Genomic DNA, 17,405 nt, shown 5'->3' on the forward strand with positions numbered 1-17,405 from the left:
AGGAGAACAGCACAGAAAGCTCTTGGCAACTAAAGAATCCTTTAGAAATTAAGATAAAACATTTTTGAAGAGACAGTATCAACTTATGTAGTAGAACTATAAAGATAAGCAAGGAATTATTAACACAAAATTCAAAACGGTAGTTATCTTTGAGGGGAGATGGAAGCGATTAGGGAGGGGTACATGGTGGACTTTAAAGGTAATAGTGATATTCTTTTTCTTAAACTGCATGTTGGGCATACAAATTTCATTGCATTGTTGTTTATACTTTACACTTGTATCTTACAAATTTTCCTGTGTACCTACTCAATATGTAATTTAAAAAATTAGAAAAAGACACTGTGAGTCAGTGGAAAAGAATAGGATTTGGTGTACAGAAATTAGCTTTACATTTTCAAGGAAGATAGCCACTCTTGAAAACTAGGTTCACTTTGGTAGAAACCTTAGCCAGTTGGCTCTGACAGTGTCTCCCAGTGACATACGAGTTAGTTTCTCAGGAAGCGGTGATTTGCAAGGAGGCATGCTTTCCCAGAATTTTCCTGGGGTCTTTGAGTATTTCAGCTGCCTTGCCCATCACCTCACCTCCTTTCTGACAGTGAACTTCTAGCTTCTTTAACAGACAAGAACAGTGGCATGGTCACTTGGGAATTTGAAGTTAAGTGCTTGAACTGTAACCATGGATTTATGGTCTGTTATCCAAAGACTTATTATCTTTATGGCTTTCCTTGGTGTTGGACCTGACGGAGAATGCAATGAACTGGTGGGCTTGTGTACTTATTTTTATCACCCGTTGGTTTCTCTCTGGCCAATCTAGTCACACTGTAAGCACAGGCTGTCAGGAATTACAGCTTTTCTTCCATGTGGAAATAAGTGGATAAGCAAATACTCCCAGCCTGATTTTCTTTCCAATTCATTATTTACAGGGAATTCACCCTTTGTAATCATTTTCAAATCAAATTTGCTCTACCAATCCCTGTAAGGTTTACTCTGGAGATCATCACTAGCCCAGACGCCTTTTATTTTTTAACAGCTTATGTCTCCTCCATGTTAATGCCAATAAACACACACATACACACACACGCACGCACGCACACACACACACACACACATACACATGCACAAATAGATTAAAGGTGATTTCACTAGTGGCCTGGAGATTCACTCAGGAAGAAAATTTAAGTTACAGCAGAAATGGATGAAAGAAAGTTAATAACTCACATGTGTTTGCTATTTGGACTACTGTTGCTATATTAAAATATTCAGAAGAGCTATTGAATTAAACATGGCAAAATACATCACATACAGGATAGATTTCAGGAAAAGCACTATTATTAATACTGTCCCAGAATCACAAACTGCCAACCAAATTTACTTGCATATGTATTGTTCCTGGAGTATGCTGATACAGCGGGTGTCCTGTGCCCAGCTGTCGTGGAGGTCACAGCAGTGGCCATAATCTCCGTTTGTCTTGTTAGAAAGCTGTCTGTGGAGAGCAGGTTCTTCTCCTGCCTACCCCCTTGCTTCCCAATCTTGTCATGGATAATTGAGCTACAACATTAGGTAATTCTGGCTTTCCTCCACCACAGATGGGGGGATCAGGAGAGACAGCACAGATACAAATGTCATCCATGGTTTTAGAGGGAAAAAGCAAATAGGTTTTGGCAGCAGGTCTGATGGGTTGGGGGTATATACAGTGGAGGAGGGTAACACTGGAAAATCTTTTTAGGATTTTATTAGCAGTACCACTTTTAGAAAATGCATCAATCAGATGAGAGGAATACAAGTTAATCCCACTGTTTTTTTCTGGCAGTGTTCTTGGTAAAGCACTTGTTAAAGATAAACCATCTTGTCCTTTTTTTGTTGTAAATACATTCTCTCCTATTAAGTTGGTGCAAAAGTAATTGCCGTTTTTGCCATGACTTTTAATCACAAAACCGCAGTTACTTTTGCACCAATCTAATATTATGAATGGCTGGTTCCTGTACTGGTGTTTTCATGTTCTTTCCACCTGAAGAAATTGTAACACTCCCCTCTTTCCTTACCCCAATGGCCGCTGTTTTCCATAAGATATCAGAGGTAATGCCCACCATTGTTAGTATATTGATAATAATTACTAGTATTCTACAAGCATTTACTAAGTTAGGCACCACGATAGATCTGTTTTGTATATTTTCTCCTTTAATCTTCACTATAGCCCTATAAGATGGGTTCTATTATTATCCCATTTCTCAGATGTATAAAATGAAGCACAGAGACATGAAATCACTTGCCTAGCATCACACAGGTAATAAATGGTGGACCAGGACTAGAACTCAGATCTAATCCAAAGATTATGATCTTAACCACTGTTATAACCCCATTTTTTTTCTCTTCATTCAGCATCGTTCAGCATTAAGGCTTGAGAGTTTATCATGCCTGATCTAGCCAAATGCATTCTAGTGGTTGATGGGAATGTGTTATGGTTTTCAAAAAAACAAAAAAATCAGTCATTTGAAACATGAAGGGTAGTGAAGATAATGTGACAGTATGTGTAATAAAGTCTGTTGTCTTTTGATTATTTGTCAAATTGGAGTAGAGTTTGAAAACTCTAGTTGGGCTGCTTTGCAGAGGTAAAGAAGCAAGAAAGGGGCCAGAACTGCTGGCCCAAGGCAAAGCCGTTAGTCACTGCCTCCTGCGGCTGTATGTGTATATATAGCATTGCCCTTAATATCTGAGGATGGCCCTGCTGAGGCAGCTAGTACTTCAGCCAAAGGTCCCATTATCAGCAGGATTTACCACCTGACTTATTTATAGTCATCATGGCCAGGGTCCCACCCCGCCTCCCCACCGACTTAGACCATGGCCTTGTAGTTAATGACTTGCACAGCAAGTCAACAATATAGCCTAACACCCATCCTCTCAGAGTCAACCTACTGGGAATACAAAATGACTCCAGTTGTTCCACATTCTACTTTTAGGAGAGAGAAATGATAAGGAAATTGATATGGCAAATATTCTCCACTCACTCCCATTTCCCTAAACAAGAACAACTTCCATTCTAGGTTTTAGACTTAGTACAAATACAGCCTTATTCTGTACCTTTTAAGATATTTGTAGTGCCATGATAATTGGCTTAGTTTTCAAAACTCAGTTTAAAGTCACTTCCTCCAGCTTCACATCACTTCCACAGTGCTCCCCTCCCTCCTCCACCACCTCCTCTCCTTAGCGCCATCTTAACAGGGGAACTGTCTCCCCCTTCTTCATATCTCTGTTTAGCCATTTTTAAACTGTACAGTAGTTTTTGTTTTCTTATCTGCCACTCCCACTAGTCTATGAGCCCCTCAAAGGACAGGAAAACATGTAGTTTTCACCTGGGTACCACCACATAGTATATGGCTTTCACAAGTTTGTTAAATTAATATTCAGAATGTATCTCGTAGCCTTGCAATAACTTCACTCAAAGATTCAGGTACAACTAGCACATATTGATTACCTGTGTTGTTTTCACCACAACCCTGTGAAAGGGTAGCATCATTCTTATTTATAGATAAGAAAACTGAAGCTCTGTGTTTCTCAAATTTGTAGTGGGTATAAGAGTTACCTAGGGTACTTGTTCAACAGGCAGAGTCCCCAGTGCCACCCAGGTGAAAACTTCAGCAGTGAACCCTGGAAATTGGCCTATTTAGCAAGCACCCAAGGTGATTCTGATGCACATGGTTGGAATGTAATTTGGCAAACACAGGTGTAAGTGATTGCTACATAGTGAGTAAATGGTAGGGCCAGAGTTCAAACTAGCCTTCCAAACTCCAGATCTTGTTCATGCTATATTTATCCTTGTCATACTCTATTTTCTATGGCAAGGAAGTAGACTGAAACACGTTGGAAAGATTTTCAGCAACAAGGGCTACAGCAAAACAGCTTGTGGGTTAGCCCCAGGACTGGTGTGGGTATTTTTTTCCTCCAAGAGATCTTTGCCAGACATCCAAGAGCATAGCAGCAGTGTTGCCAAGTCACCTTTTACTCAACTTACCTTGGGAAAGCACAGACCACAGAGCTTTGGGAACTTAACAAAGTTTATGCTTCTATTTTTTTCTTTCTCCACCCCCTCCCCCACCAGCAGCCATGCCATTAACTTAAAGAGCATGCTCAGTACCTGAAATGCAGTTAGTTGATTAGTTTAAATATTAAGATTTCTAGTTGAAAACCAGTAACTACAACATCTGGAGTCCTGACAGTAATATTTATGTGTTTGTTTTAAAACCAGGAAAAGAGTTGTATGACCTAACAGGCAATTAGTGCAGATGTTAAAGGAACTGAGATAGGTAGCATTTTTTTTTTTTTTTGAGGCCCATCTATGCTTTTTGGTGTTCTTTACCTAAATATTAGGTAAGAAAATATGAAATAAATGTGATGATGTAATCCTAGATTAGAGGACCATAGTCAGCCATTCACTCTAGACCAAGTAACATTAGTTCACAGGTACCTGAGAAGTCCATGAAGCCAGGGGGTTAGCAATTACAGACTGTAGTCCAGAAAAGCCCCAGAAGAGCCTCTCTAGGGGAGTCAGCCACTGCTCTTAGTAGCTGAGGAAGCCCTCTAAGTTTCCCACAGTGGAGCCTGATGGTATTCCAGAACCCCTGGGTCCAACCTATTCTCCTGGCTCAATTTGCGTAATAACCTTGAACTGGAAAGTACTATCCCTGAGATTCTTCAGCCCATGCCAGCCCACCCTGAAATTACCAAAGAAGCCCTTGGCTGCAGCTCAAAGATCCCGCACAGGGCATTTGAATGATTTCCTCCTTGCCAGAAAAAGGGAAGAGAAAGATAAAGGAAGTAGGGTTAAAGTCACGATCAGGTACTTGCTCTGTGTCAGATATTGGGCTCAGCATTCTTAGTGATGGTATATAGCTCAGTGGTTAAACATGTTGTCTCTGGAGCCATATTTCCTGAATTTGAATTCCAATTCCAACATTAACTATATCTGTGGCCTTGAGCAACTTGTTAACTTCTTTGTGTTTCATACTCCTTGTCTATAAAACGGGTATAATGATAAATATCACTTGTCTCATAGAGTTGTTGTAAGGATTATATTGTGTAAAACTGTCAGTGGTGGAAGTATCCAAGTTACCTGTGGCAAATCCATACAGGTCTGCAGCAACCTCAGTTCTTGCCTCCTCAGAAGAAAGAATTCGACTGAGGGGCATAAGGCAGAAGAAGAGACTAAGGCAAGTTTTAGTAGTAGTAAAAATTTATTAAAAAGCTTTAGAGCAGGAACGAAAAAAGAGTAAAGTACACTTGGAAGAGGGCTAAGTGGATATCTTGGAGGTCAAGTGCCCTGTTTGACTTTGGACCTAGGGTTTTATATGCTGGCATACTTCCAGCATCTTGCATCCCATTTCCCTTGATTCTTCCCTTAGGGTAAGCTGCCTGCATGTGCGGTGGCCTGCTAGCACTTGGGAGGTGAGCATGCTCAGTGTGTTTACTAGAGTTGTACACATGCTTACCTGAAGTGTTCTTCCCTGTTCCAGTGGAATGCCCCTGGAAGGTCATATATCAGTTAAACTGTGCCATTTTGTCTCTTAATGTGCATGCTTGAGCCCACTTGCCCAGTATCGGAGATCTTATTGAGATGCTGCCAATCACCAGTTTCAGGTGTTTTTATTTATTGGGAAACTACCTTTCCCTGGTGCTGGCTATGATCAATTATTATTTTAGAGAGGCAGTGTGACAACTACCTGATAGTCGCCTGACATTCCTGGTGGGGTTGGGGGAGCCCTCTCCTGCCCCACTCATGCCTGGCTAGCTACCTACTGTAATAATACATGCAAAGCTTTAAAACCATGTTTAGCACATAATAAGCATTTAATCAATATTAGGAATCAACGTCATTATCATTATCTTTTATATGAAAGATAGGTATCATTATCCCTAGCTACAAGTGAATAAACAGGTTAAAAAGTTTGTGGAACTTGCCTAAAATCATTCAGCTAGTCAGGAGTACAGCCAAGATTGGATTTTAGATCCATCTGGCTCCCAGTCCTATATTCCTTCTACTATACCTTGTTGCCTTCATAAATGTAGGGTATGTGCTGTGAGTTCCTTGAAGAGGCACATACCAAACTCTGTGGCCTTCTTCTTCCTCACTGTACCACACCCTCACTGCAACTGCCATCTGGAGGGCTGGCCTGGCTCCATGGCTTTAAATTGATCTAATTTAAATATTGAACATCTTGATAACTGCTCCAATACAGAGGTAGCTGTCTTCAGGACCCTCTAGCTTATAGACTAAAACAATAAATCTTCCAGGATGAGGTTTAGTTTGTGAAAGCACCCTCTACCCTGGGATTCTCATCTGTATACCTTGAGGATCAAGCTACTCTCTTCCAACTCCTGCCCTGCCATACTCACAACTCATGTGAAAATGACTCCCTACTATATAAATATAGGCCAGCAAAAAGACCCTTCCCTTGCCTCTCTTTGTCTTCCCTTCCCTTATCTCCCTGTCCTTTCTCAAGGAAAAAAAAATATTATGACTTCTTGATTCCCTTGAGTGGCTCTTTGATCCATCCTGCTTGTCTAATAGCATCATCTCTCTCAAGCCATCTGGGAGCCTTGTATTACAAAAGCCTGCAAAAGCCCCTGTCAGTTCTCTCGCCTGCATCACGGTGATGCAAGCTGTGGCGTCACTTGTCGTCTGCAATAGGAGGGACTGTGGCCCGTGCCTCGGGCTTCAGTGCATTGTTCACAAACAATGATAGATTGTTAATTTTCAAAGAATATGAAGAGAAAGTCAAAATAACACCTGCACTGCCATAATATATTGCTTCATAAGCAGTAAATACCACGCAAAAGATAAAGCCTTGAGCCCCAGGCTTAATGCAGACCCCAAATGTGATTTATTCTGCTGTTTCCTTTCCCTTAGAGAACAGAAAATAATGTTATTCCTTGGTAGGACACCCAACCCTGCCCCTGGGTCATAATCTATCACAACAAATACTTCTTGAGTGCCTACTGTATGTGAGGTCCTATGTGATATGCCAGAAATGAGGTTTTCTTCCACATTTTGTGCAAGCATTTTCTAAACTTCCTTTCTCTTTCCTTTGTCATGGTGTGCCTACTGCTATTTCCAGGACTATTCTCAAACAGCAACCTATCAGCATTCCATGGTACCTGGACTCCCCATGACAAACATCATTTCTTTGATGCGAAGCATAGAAGTAACTGTGCTAAAAGCGTTAATAGGTTCTTGAGATGGAGTCAGGGAGGAGGGTTTGATCAGATAGTCTTAGTTGCACAATAGCATAAGAGAGTAGGGTAGGGCATAAACTACAGAAGTTGGAGTTGCCTATACATGTGATAGATGGAAAAGGATTGTGGAAGAAACCAGGAGTATAAGGTGTTCTCCAGTAAGAACACATAAAAATTGCTACAGTAGAACAGGATTTCTCAACCTCAGCACTATTGACATTTTAGGCCAGATAATTGGTTCTTATAGGGGGTTGCCCCATACGTTATAGGATGTTTAGCAGCGCCCCTGGCCTCTACTAGATGTCAGTAGCAACTACCTGCTGCCAGGTATGACAATCAAAAATGTCTCCAGATACTGCCAAATGTCCCCTGCGGGGCAAACTTAGCACTGCAATAGAGGACATTGAGAGCACCCATCTGTATAATGATGAGCTCTAGAGCCCTCATCTCAAATATTACATAATTTGATGAATCCCCTAGTTTGGTAGGGCATAGTGGTCAAGAGCATGAATTGTGGAGCCAGACTACCTGAGTTTGAATCTCAGCTCTACTGCAAGCTAGCTATATAAATATGGATAACTTGCTTAACTTCTCCGTTCCTGTTACCTCATCAGTAAAATGGGGATAATGAAAGGACCTACTTCATAGGATTGTTGTGAGTTTTAAATTAATATACATAAAGTGCCTAGAACAGTGTGAGGTGCATAGTAAGCATTATATAACTGTTAACTCTTATTAGTCTTATTATAATTGCTATCATTAAAACTATTAAGAAAACCAAATACCATATGTACTCACTCATAAGTGGGAGTTGAACAATGAGAACACATGGACACAGGGAGGGGGACATCACACACCAGGGCCTGTCAGGGGGTCGGGGGCTAGGAGAGGGATAGCATTAGGAGAAATACCTAATGTAGATGACAGGTTGATGGGTGCAGCAAACCACCATGGCACGTGTATACCTATGTAACAAACCTGCATGTTTTGTACATGTATCCCAGAACTTAAAGTATTAAAAATAAAACTATTATTCATCATTTATCTGAGTCCTAGTGCATTCTGAAGGCCTGATGTCCCATGTCCCACCCACCTTTAGACCACTATTTATTTATTTATTTCTCTCTCTCTCTCTCTCTCTCTTTCTTTCTTTCCTTCTTTCTTCCTTCCTTCCTCCCTCCCTTCCTCCCTCCCTCCCTTACTCCCTCCCTCCCTTCCTCCCTTCCTTCCTTCCTTCCTTCCTTCCTTCCTTCCTTCCTTCCTTCCTTTCTTTCTTTCTTTCCTTTTTTCGAGACAGAGTCTCACTCTGTCACCCAGGCTGGAGTGTAGTGGTGTGATCTCGGCTCACTGCAACTTCCGTCTCCTGGATTCAAGTGATTCTCGTGCCTCAGCCTCCTGAGTAGCTGGGACTATCAGCATGTGCCACCACGCCCAGCTAATTTTTATATTTTTAGTAGACATGGGGTTTTACCATGTTGACCCAGCTGGTCTTGAACTCCTGACCTCAAATGATCCACCTACCTCCCAAAGTGCTGGGATTTACAGGCATGAGCTACCGCGCCCAGCTGAGACTACTATCTTCTTCCTGTAGAAATGGCTAGAGAGCCAAGTTGACAGTTCAGGACTACACAATGCAAAGAGATTTTAGATGGCTGTGGGTCTATGAAATAGGCTATGGAGGAAAGCCACACTTTGTACAGTTGCTGAGGTCTTGTAGAGTTTTCTTATTTAAAAACACAGTTATTGGCACCTACTTTGAGCTAGTCACAGTAAAGAATACAAAAAGTAAATGAGGTTTATGTCCCATGGCCTCAAGGAATTAACAAATATGACTGCTACATGGACTTTTATTTTAGTAATTTAATTACCTTAAATTCTCTAAGAAATTTGAGTTCCCTCTCATAAGTGAAGAATTTCTCAGTGATGCTATCTTCCCATCCCCAGATTTATCTTCCTTGAAGTTTATATGTCTGTAATTGTGAATTTTTTATATTATCAGCATGTAAGGATTATAATACTTCAAATTGTCACCATTTTATCTTCCTTTCTTTTTCCATTTGAAATTTTTGTTTAACACTCAGACCTCAAAAGAAACCCTCCAAAAGAGATTTTATCGTAGTACAATGATAGAGTAGTATCCTGTTCTGAATAGTTTGACACCTGCTTCTGGAAAGAATATCTGTGGAGGACTCTTTTGTATACTCTTATATTTCCTCATGTATTTGTTTAAAATAGCTTGTTGAACATCTTTTCTATGTCAGACACTGTGTCTAGGCACTAGGAATAACGGAGGAATAAGCTTTCTGGGGAGAGACAGACATGGAAAAATACCCAAAAAATATAATGTAGTAAGGGCTATGATAGCAATGTCTTCAGTGAGCTAGGAGAACACAAAATAAATGTACTCTTTGGAAGAGAGTTTAGTGTGATGAGTTACATTGTGAGGATTGGCATCAGAGCTGACTAGGCTTATATTCCTGCTGTACCACTTATTAGCTGTGCAATGTTGAGCTGATCACTTAAACTTTCTGTGCCTCAGTTTCATTATTCATTATTCATTATTATTGCATGAACAATTATTCATTATTCATACAATGTATTCTAGTAATTCATGTATATGCTTGGTTCTCTCAGTAGACTTTGAGCCCTTCAAGGTCTGTGACCACTTCCTCATCGTTTACCATGTTAACTATTCGCCTCACAGCTAATTAACTCATGCCTGTAAATCCCAGCACTTGGGGAGGCAGGTGGATCATTTGAGGTCAGGAGTTCAAGCCCAGCTGGGTCAACATGGTAAAACCCCATGTCTACTAAAAATATAAAAATTAGCTGGGCGTGGTGGCACATGCCTATAGTCCCAGCTACTCAGGAGGCTGAGGCACGAGAATCACCTAAACCCAGGAGACGGAAGTTGCAGTGAGCCAGGATCACACCACTGCAGTAACTATTACCATGTTATTATGGCCATTTACTGAGTGCTAAATATGAGCCAGAAGACATGCTAAATTTTTTACCCACATTATCTAATCTTCAACAAACCTATAAGGTGGATGCTTTCATTTTCCTAATTTAATAGCTTGCCATTTTTTTCATCAAACACAGTTATTTCCTCGTAACACTTATTACAATGCATAATTATTTTATAATTATTTGTATTTTAATATCTGTCTATTGCATTAGAGTATAAGTTCTACAAGAGCAAGGATGAGGTCTCTTTTTATTATTATTATTATTATTATTATTATTATTATTATTATACTTTAAGTTCTAGGGTACATGTGCATAACGTGCAGGTTTATTACATATGTATACTTGTGCCATGTTGCTGTGCTGCACCCATCAACTCGTCAGCACCCATCAACTCGTCATTTACATCAGGTATAACTCCCAATGCAATCCCTCCCCCCCCCCCCCTCCCCCCCCCCCCTGATCGACCCCCGTGTGTGATGTTCCCCTTCCCGAGTCCAAGTGATCTCATTGTTCAGTTCCCACCTATGAGTGAGAACATGCGGTGTTTGGTTTTCTGTTCTTGTGATAGTTTGCTAAGAATGATGGTTTCCAGCTGCACCCATGTCCCTACAAAAGGGATGAGGTCTCTTTGACTCACTCTAATATCCTCAACATCTACGATACTGCCTGACACATAGAAAATGTTCAGTGACTGTATGGTAAATATGAAAGGAAGACCAGAAGGCAGGCAGGCAAGAGGAGAAGAAAGAAAGTGAATGAGCACATTACGGTTGCTAAGTAATAGAGTTAGACTCTAGTCCAGAGCCATCTGACTCCCAGACCAATGCTCTTGATGATTAGACAGGATTGTTTCCTGTGGTTAACAGGCTTTCAGTAGATGTTTGTTGACAAAACTGTCTCCTCAACTTTGCACAATAATGTGTAACAAAATAACAGTAAGCATAAAAACCAATGGATATACACTTGGACATAATAAAGAGAATTGTAGGAGAGTAAATAATCAGTGAAGGAGAGTTTTTGTCTTAATGAAAGAATATAGTTGAAGAGATGGCACCAACATACTGTTGTCCTTGTTTCAGAGGAAATTGTGTGTGTGTGTGTGTGTGTGTGTGTGTGTGTGTAGTCTTCAAAATCAAATAACTTTGACAGTGATTGACAAGTTAATCAGCAATGTATCAACAAGACAAAAATAAACAGATGGCAGAGATTTGATAGTTATAAAATGATACCAAGTGGAAGTAGGTGATCACTTCCAAATCTTGTATTCTTTTGGTGCCAATGGAGCTTATTCCAAAGTGCCATATCTTCAACCAAATTACCTAGAAGGCACTTACTTACAACCCACTCTACAATCTCTGACCTCTTGAGAACTTGTCACACAGCAGAATAGGAGAACCAGCATGGCAGGACATGTTCTTCAGACTTGGGGTAGGTATTTTGAAGACCACTTGACAGCCAGTAGCACTCACCTTCTGAATATTCTTGGCTGCTACCAGGGATTGTAGGATTCAGGGGAAAATTACTAGATGTCCATTTCTAGTCTGAAAAGTGGATCCAGAACTTAACTTTTCCACCACTAAGTGATAATTCTAAACAGATGCTTAGCACAACATGTTTTGTTACTGTGGACCTTGAATCCAGATTGCTGCCAGAGGTGATCATCTGGGATTTCCCTTTTAAAACAAAATTTTGCAAGCTTTTCTTTATGATTATGCCAATATGGGGAAAAGTTCATAGCTAATGAGATCAAACTGAGTTACTGGTTGGGCATAGATCCCTGGTTGTAACTAAGCAAATTTCTTCAAGTATTCAGCTGTCCTAGAGAAAGAATTAATTATTATTATACTTTAAGTTCTAGGGTACATGTGCATAACGTGCAGGTTTGTTACATATGTATACTTGTGCCATGTTGCTGTGCTGCACCCATCAACTCGTCAGCACCCATCAACTCGTCATTTACATCAGGTATAACTCCCAGTACAATCCCTCCCCCCACCCCCTCCCCATGATAGGCCCTGGTGTGTGATGTTCCCCTTCCCGAGTCCAAGTGATCTCATTGTTCAGTTCCCACCTATGAGTGAGAACATGCGGTGTTTGGTTTTCTGTTCTTGTGATAGTTTGCTAAGAATGATGGTTTCCAGCTGCATCCATGTCCCTACAAAGGACACGAACTCATCCTTTTTTATGGCTGCATAGTATTCCACGGTGTAGATGTGCCACATTTTCTTAATCCAATCTGTCACTGATGGACATTTGGGTTGATTCCAAGTCTTTGCTATTGTGAATAGTGCTGCAATAAACATACATGTGCATGTGTCTTTATAGCAGCATGATTTATAATCCTTTGGGTATATCCCCAGTAATGGGATGGCTGGGTCAAATGGTATTTCTAGTTCTAGATCCTTGAGGAATCGCCACACTGTTTTCCACAATGGTTGAACTAGTTTACAGTCCCACCAACAGTGTAAAAGTGTTCCTATTTCCCCACATCCTCTCCAGCACCTGTTGTTTCCTGATTTTTTAATGATTGCCATTCTAACTGGTGTGAGATGGTATCTCATTGTGGTTTTGATTTGCATTTCTCTGATGGCGAGTGATGATGAGCATTTTTTCATGTGTCTGTTGGCTGTATGAATGTCTTCTTTTGAGAAGTGTCTGTTCATATCCTTTGCCCACTTTTTGATGGGGTTGTTTTTTTCTTGTAAATTTGATTGAGTTCTTTATAGGTTTTGGATATTAGCCCTTTGTCAGATGAATAGATTGCACAAATTTTCTCCCATTCTGTAGGTTGCCTGTTCACTCTGATGGTAGTTTCTTTTGCTATGCAGAAGCTCTTTAGTTTAATTAGATCCCATTTGTCAATTTTGGCTTTTGTTGCCATTGCTTTTGGTGTTTTAGACATGAAGTCCTTGCCCATGCCTATGTCCTGAATGGTATTCCCTAGGTTTTCTTCTAGGGTTTTATATGGTTTTAGGTCTAACATTTAAGTCTCTAATACATCTTGAATTAATTTTCGTATAAGGAGTAAGGAAAGGATCCAGTTGCAGCTTTCTACTTATGGCTAGCCAATTTTCCCAGCACCATTTATTAAATAGGGAATCCTTTCCCCATTTCTTGTTTTTGTCAGGTTTGTCAAAGATCAGATGGCTGTAGATGTGTGGTATTATTTCTGAGCGCTCCGTTCTGTTCCATTGGTCTATATCTCTGTTTTGGTACCAGTACTGGAATGCTCTTTTTACCCCAGTCTTCCATTCACTACCTGGAAGAAAATCCTGTCCCTCCTTAAAGACTCATTTCAAATGATTCTTTCCCAGTGAAGGCTTCCATGGCATTCCTCCTTCACCCCACAACCAGAAACACATATACCCAAACCCATTCCAGCAGCTTTAATTACTCCTCTGTGTTCCCAGAGCACTCCACTCTTGGTTTAATTACAGTACTTATTATAATAATTTATATTGGATTGTTTATATGTCTGTCCCTCTCACTATATTTTGAATTCTTCCAGAGCAGTAAATGAGTTTTGTTCATCTCTGTATTCCTAGTTACTAGCAAAACAGCAGGGCATATAGTAAGACTCAAAAAAGTTTACTTTGCAGGGAATGAGTAAGAGAATGAGCAAACGTGAAAATCAAATTCTAGATAAAATGCTATGAGAACACATCAGAAGAAGTAATTAATTCCAATGAGGTGGTTTTGTTATAGGACTTTTTCCTTAGTTCAGCTAAGAGCCAGGTCCTTGTCACACAGCCGTGAGAGATTAGGCTTGCAGACACTTTGAAGGGTGAGAAAAATGGAATTTATTGGGGAAAAAGGGGTAAAAAAGGGAAACAGGGACCCTCTGCAAGGCCAAATCCCTGCTGGTGTGCTTCCCACCTGGTAGATTGAATCCCAGGTTCCACCCAGGAAGAGGAGGGGCCAGGCTCCTTCCCACTGCAAACACATGAACTTCCAAGGCTCCACCCCAGGGTGCAGGTCAGTGGGAGGCTCTGCCAGGGAGTCCTTCCCACCTGGCCATTTCAGTTTCACAAACAAGGTAGCATTTGAGATGGCCCTTCAAAAATGAGTGGGATTTTGACAGGTGGAGATGGGTGTTAGGGGAGGGAAGGGCAATAAGAAGGACATTTAAAGCAAAATTTCCTAAGTATTTAAGAACCACATTCATTGAGGCAAAATAATGCTGTTAATTACACATGTTCCTTATCTGTTCCTGTAAACAAACATAGCAGGAACTCTACTTGCTAACATTTTAACAAGCATTGTGAATTACTATACGTTTTGAAAATAACAATACTGTATTTTCCCTCAAAATTGTAATTGAGATCATTGTCTTCCCCCAAACACTTATCCCGCCCCTAATTAGTCCAGAGTTTGGCTAGGTTGATACATTATAAATTCTCATTCTTTGACCCCAAAATCCTTTACTGAGAAGTGTTCCTGTTTGTTTGTTTGTTTGTTCGTTCGTTCGTTTTAATATTTGTCAGGACTGCAGAACCAATCAGTAGCCAAACTGTTGCAAGAAATTATTTTTGGCATTGGGTCCCAGTCCTTCTAAACCTACCAGTTTCTTCTGGGAGTGATTCTCCAGCAACCAGAGAAAATCAGGGTATAGACTCAATAATCTCTAAAGATATCTTTCAGCTATAACATTTTCTAAAATCTCCCCTAACTGGGGGCTTGGAAGTCCAAGTAGACTAATTATCACTATGTAAACTCTCAACCCAAAGGATATTCAGCATCCCATGTTTGTTTTCTTGATAATATTTGCAAGGAGGCTATTTCTAGCCTCTGGATATGCCTTTGTGAGAGAACACTGAAAGCTGGATATGACGACTAAAGTTCCTACACATGGAGAAATCACTAGCTCTGAAATGTGACTTCTGACTGTAATTAATGAACACTTAGTGCCATCAATCACTGTATATGTGTGAAGAGGGGATTAAGGGGGAGGAGGCAAAGGCAGCACAGAAAAATGACAAAAACTAATATTTCAGAAATAATGTTTTTAAACATTTACATTTGCTTGTTCTGACCAATCAGTGACCAAAAGAGCACATGTATAAGTAACCCTGGCAAGGGTCAGCCCTGATGTTGCCTTGGACTTTAGCAAGCTACTGTTAGAAGAGAGTTGCCTTCATGGGTTGTAATTGGCAGAAGTGTGTACTGGGAGGTAGGAAAAAAGCCATAGAAATATTTTTTCTACAGCTATCAGTAGTCAGAGGAAAATTTCCCGAAACAAAAGTCCGTTTGTGCTCAGATGACTCATGACTATATCTCTCCCAACACTGTGTACATGTACGTGCTTATAAAACCCATTTCAATGTCTTTGCTTATATCATTCCTGCTCCTGGGATGTCTGGCCCCTTTACTTTACCTATCTAATAACTACTCATCACTCATGACATGCTCTATATAAATCTGGTCCATTCTGTTCAGTCCTATTTTCTCCATGAAATATTTCCTGCTTAGGCCACAGTAGCTCTGCATACCGTAAACTACAGGAACATTTCTGATCTATACCATTTGAGTCTTTCATTGTTTCCTAGTTGTTTAACTGAAGACAGTAAAGCATAGTGGCTAAAAATTATACATTCTGTATGACCTTGGACAATATATTTGACCTTTCAAAACTTCTCTTAAATGTCTCTAAAACTTCTATTAAGTGGTGATATAAATTGTCCCTACCTCATAGGGCTATTCTGAAAGTTAAATGAGAATGATGCATGCCAAGTGATTTACCTGGTATACAGTAAGTGTTCAACAGAGGTAGTAGTGGGTGGAGGTAGTGATAATGGTAATAATTATCACCATCATCATCAGTATCTTCAATTTTATTGTACAACCTTTGAGGGCAGGGACTGTGTCTCTAGTCTGCTTTTTCTCATTGTTCCCCTAACCCCCAAAATTGTCATTCAGCTAATTTGATGTCTGCTGATTATGTGTCCAGCTCTATTCAATAGTACTGCCTCAAAGATATGAAATTACATCAGGAGTATAATTCTCATCTTTTATTGCCAACTACAGAAGCCCTAGGATGTTTTTTCTTGCTTTACATGCATAAGTAGTTTGGATAGAAGCTGCTGAAGTAATCATATGCTAGTGGACTATGAGAAGAATAGGAAACTTCTTAATCATTCCAAGCTCCTCTGTTGAGTATGCTTGAAAAAGAGAGAGAGAGAGACAGAGAGAGAGAGAGAGAGAGAGAGAGAGAAGGAAGAAAGGGAGAGAAGGAAGCAAACACTTATACTAAAATGCCATCTGGTAAATTGCTTTCAAATTCCATGACTTCCTGCCAGTTCAAGCTGTATTGTTTTAACCCTTGTAAGAAAGCTGGCATTGAGGCCTGATTCACCACTTGTCCATTTCTCCAGCCATTTCCCTAAAGAGTTTGCCAGAATTTATGTTTATAAGTAAACTAGATGCTAGAGCCTTAACACAACAAATTATTTTGCTTGTCATTTCTTTTCAGCTGATAACAGTAGAACTCTGAATGTGGATTCCACTGCAATGACACTACCTATGTCTGATCCAACTGCATGGGCCACAGCAATGAATAATCTTGGAATGGCACCGCTGGGAATTGCCGGACAACCAATTTTACCTGGTATGTTATTTTTAATCACCTCGCAAGTGCTTATTTTTATTGACCATGTGGTAATAAATATAGCAGTATGACACAACTTATTTTGAAGTTGACATTTACCAGATTCTGCCTAGAGTGTGCATTTTTGTAATATGAGCTTTATAGTCTGGGTAGCCGGTAGTTACTAGTATACTCCGTTTTGCACTTTGGACATGCTGGGGGTATATCCAATGCAGGCTAGGGTCATTGAAGCTTTAAACAGCTCTTTGAAATACAAGGCAAGAGGATTTTGGCGAGGAATTACAAAGCTTGTGTAATTTTATAGATTTCATAAAGGAGGCAAATAAACATGGAGACAGAAAGAGAACTGACGTAGATATCTCCAAAATATTAGATTCCTAGAGGAGAGAAAGGAGATGGTGGAGGACAGCCCAAAGACTGTTTTTAACATTGAATAACTGTGTGTAAATACACACACACATACATATATACATAAACAAAGTAACCTGTAATAGAACTGACATGGCGGACTAACTCCGCCTCCACTAAAGATAAAATGAGAAGCAGAACATCACAGCACCTGAAGGGTTTTGTTTAGACACAAAAAAGCTTCCTGGACAGTGAG

The 17,405-nt window shown here is 40.2% G+C and overlaps 1 protein-coding gene across 6 annotated transcripts in view; it reads left to right on the forward strand.

Moving 5' to 3' along the window:
* ENOX2 (ecto-NOX disulfide-thiol exchanger 2) overlaps positions 1–17,405 on the forward strand; it is a 290,205-nt gene that overhangs the window by 191,981 nt on the left and 80,819 nt on the right. For all 6 annotated transcript variants that reach the window (XM_031660774.1, XM_031660776.1, XM_031660773.1 and 3 more), the window contains one exon: positions 16,667–16,801. In XM_031660774.1, coding sequence (XP_031516634.1) covers positions 16,705–16,801 — 97 coding nt within the window. In that variant the 5' untranslated portion in view covers positions 16,667–16,704. The remainder of the gene's footprint in view (positions 1–16,666; positions 16,802–17,405) is intronic.

This window comes from Papio anubis, chromosome X (genome assembly GCF_008728515.1).
Source record: "Papio anubis isolate 15944 chromosome X, Panubis1.0, whole genome shotgun sequence".
NCBI lineage: Eukaryota > Metazoa > Chordata > Mammalia > Primates > Cercopithecidae > Papio > Papio anubis.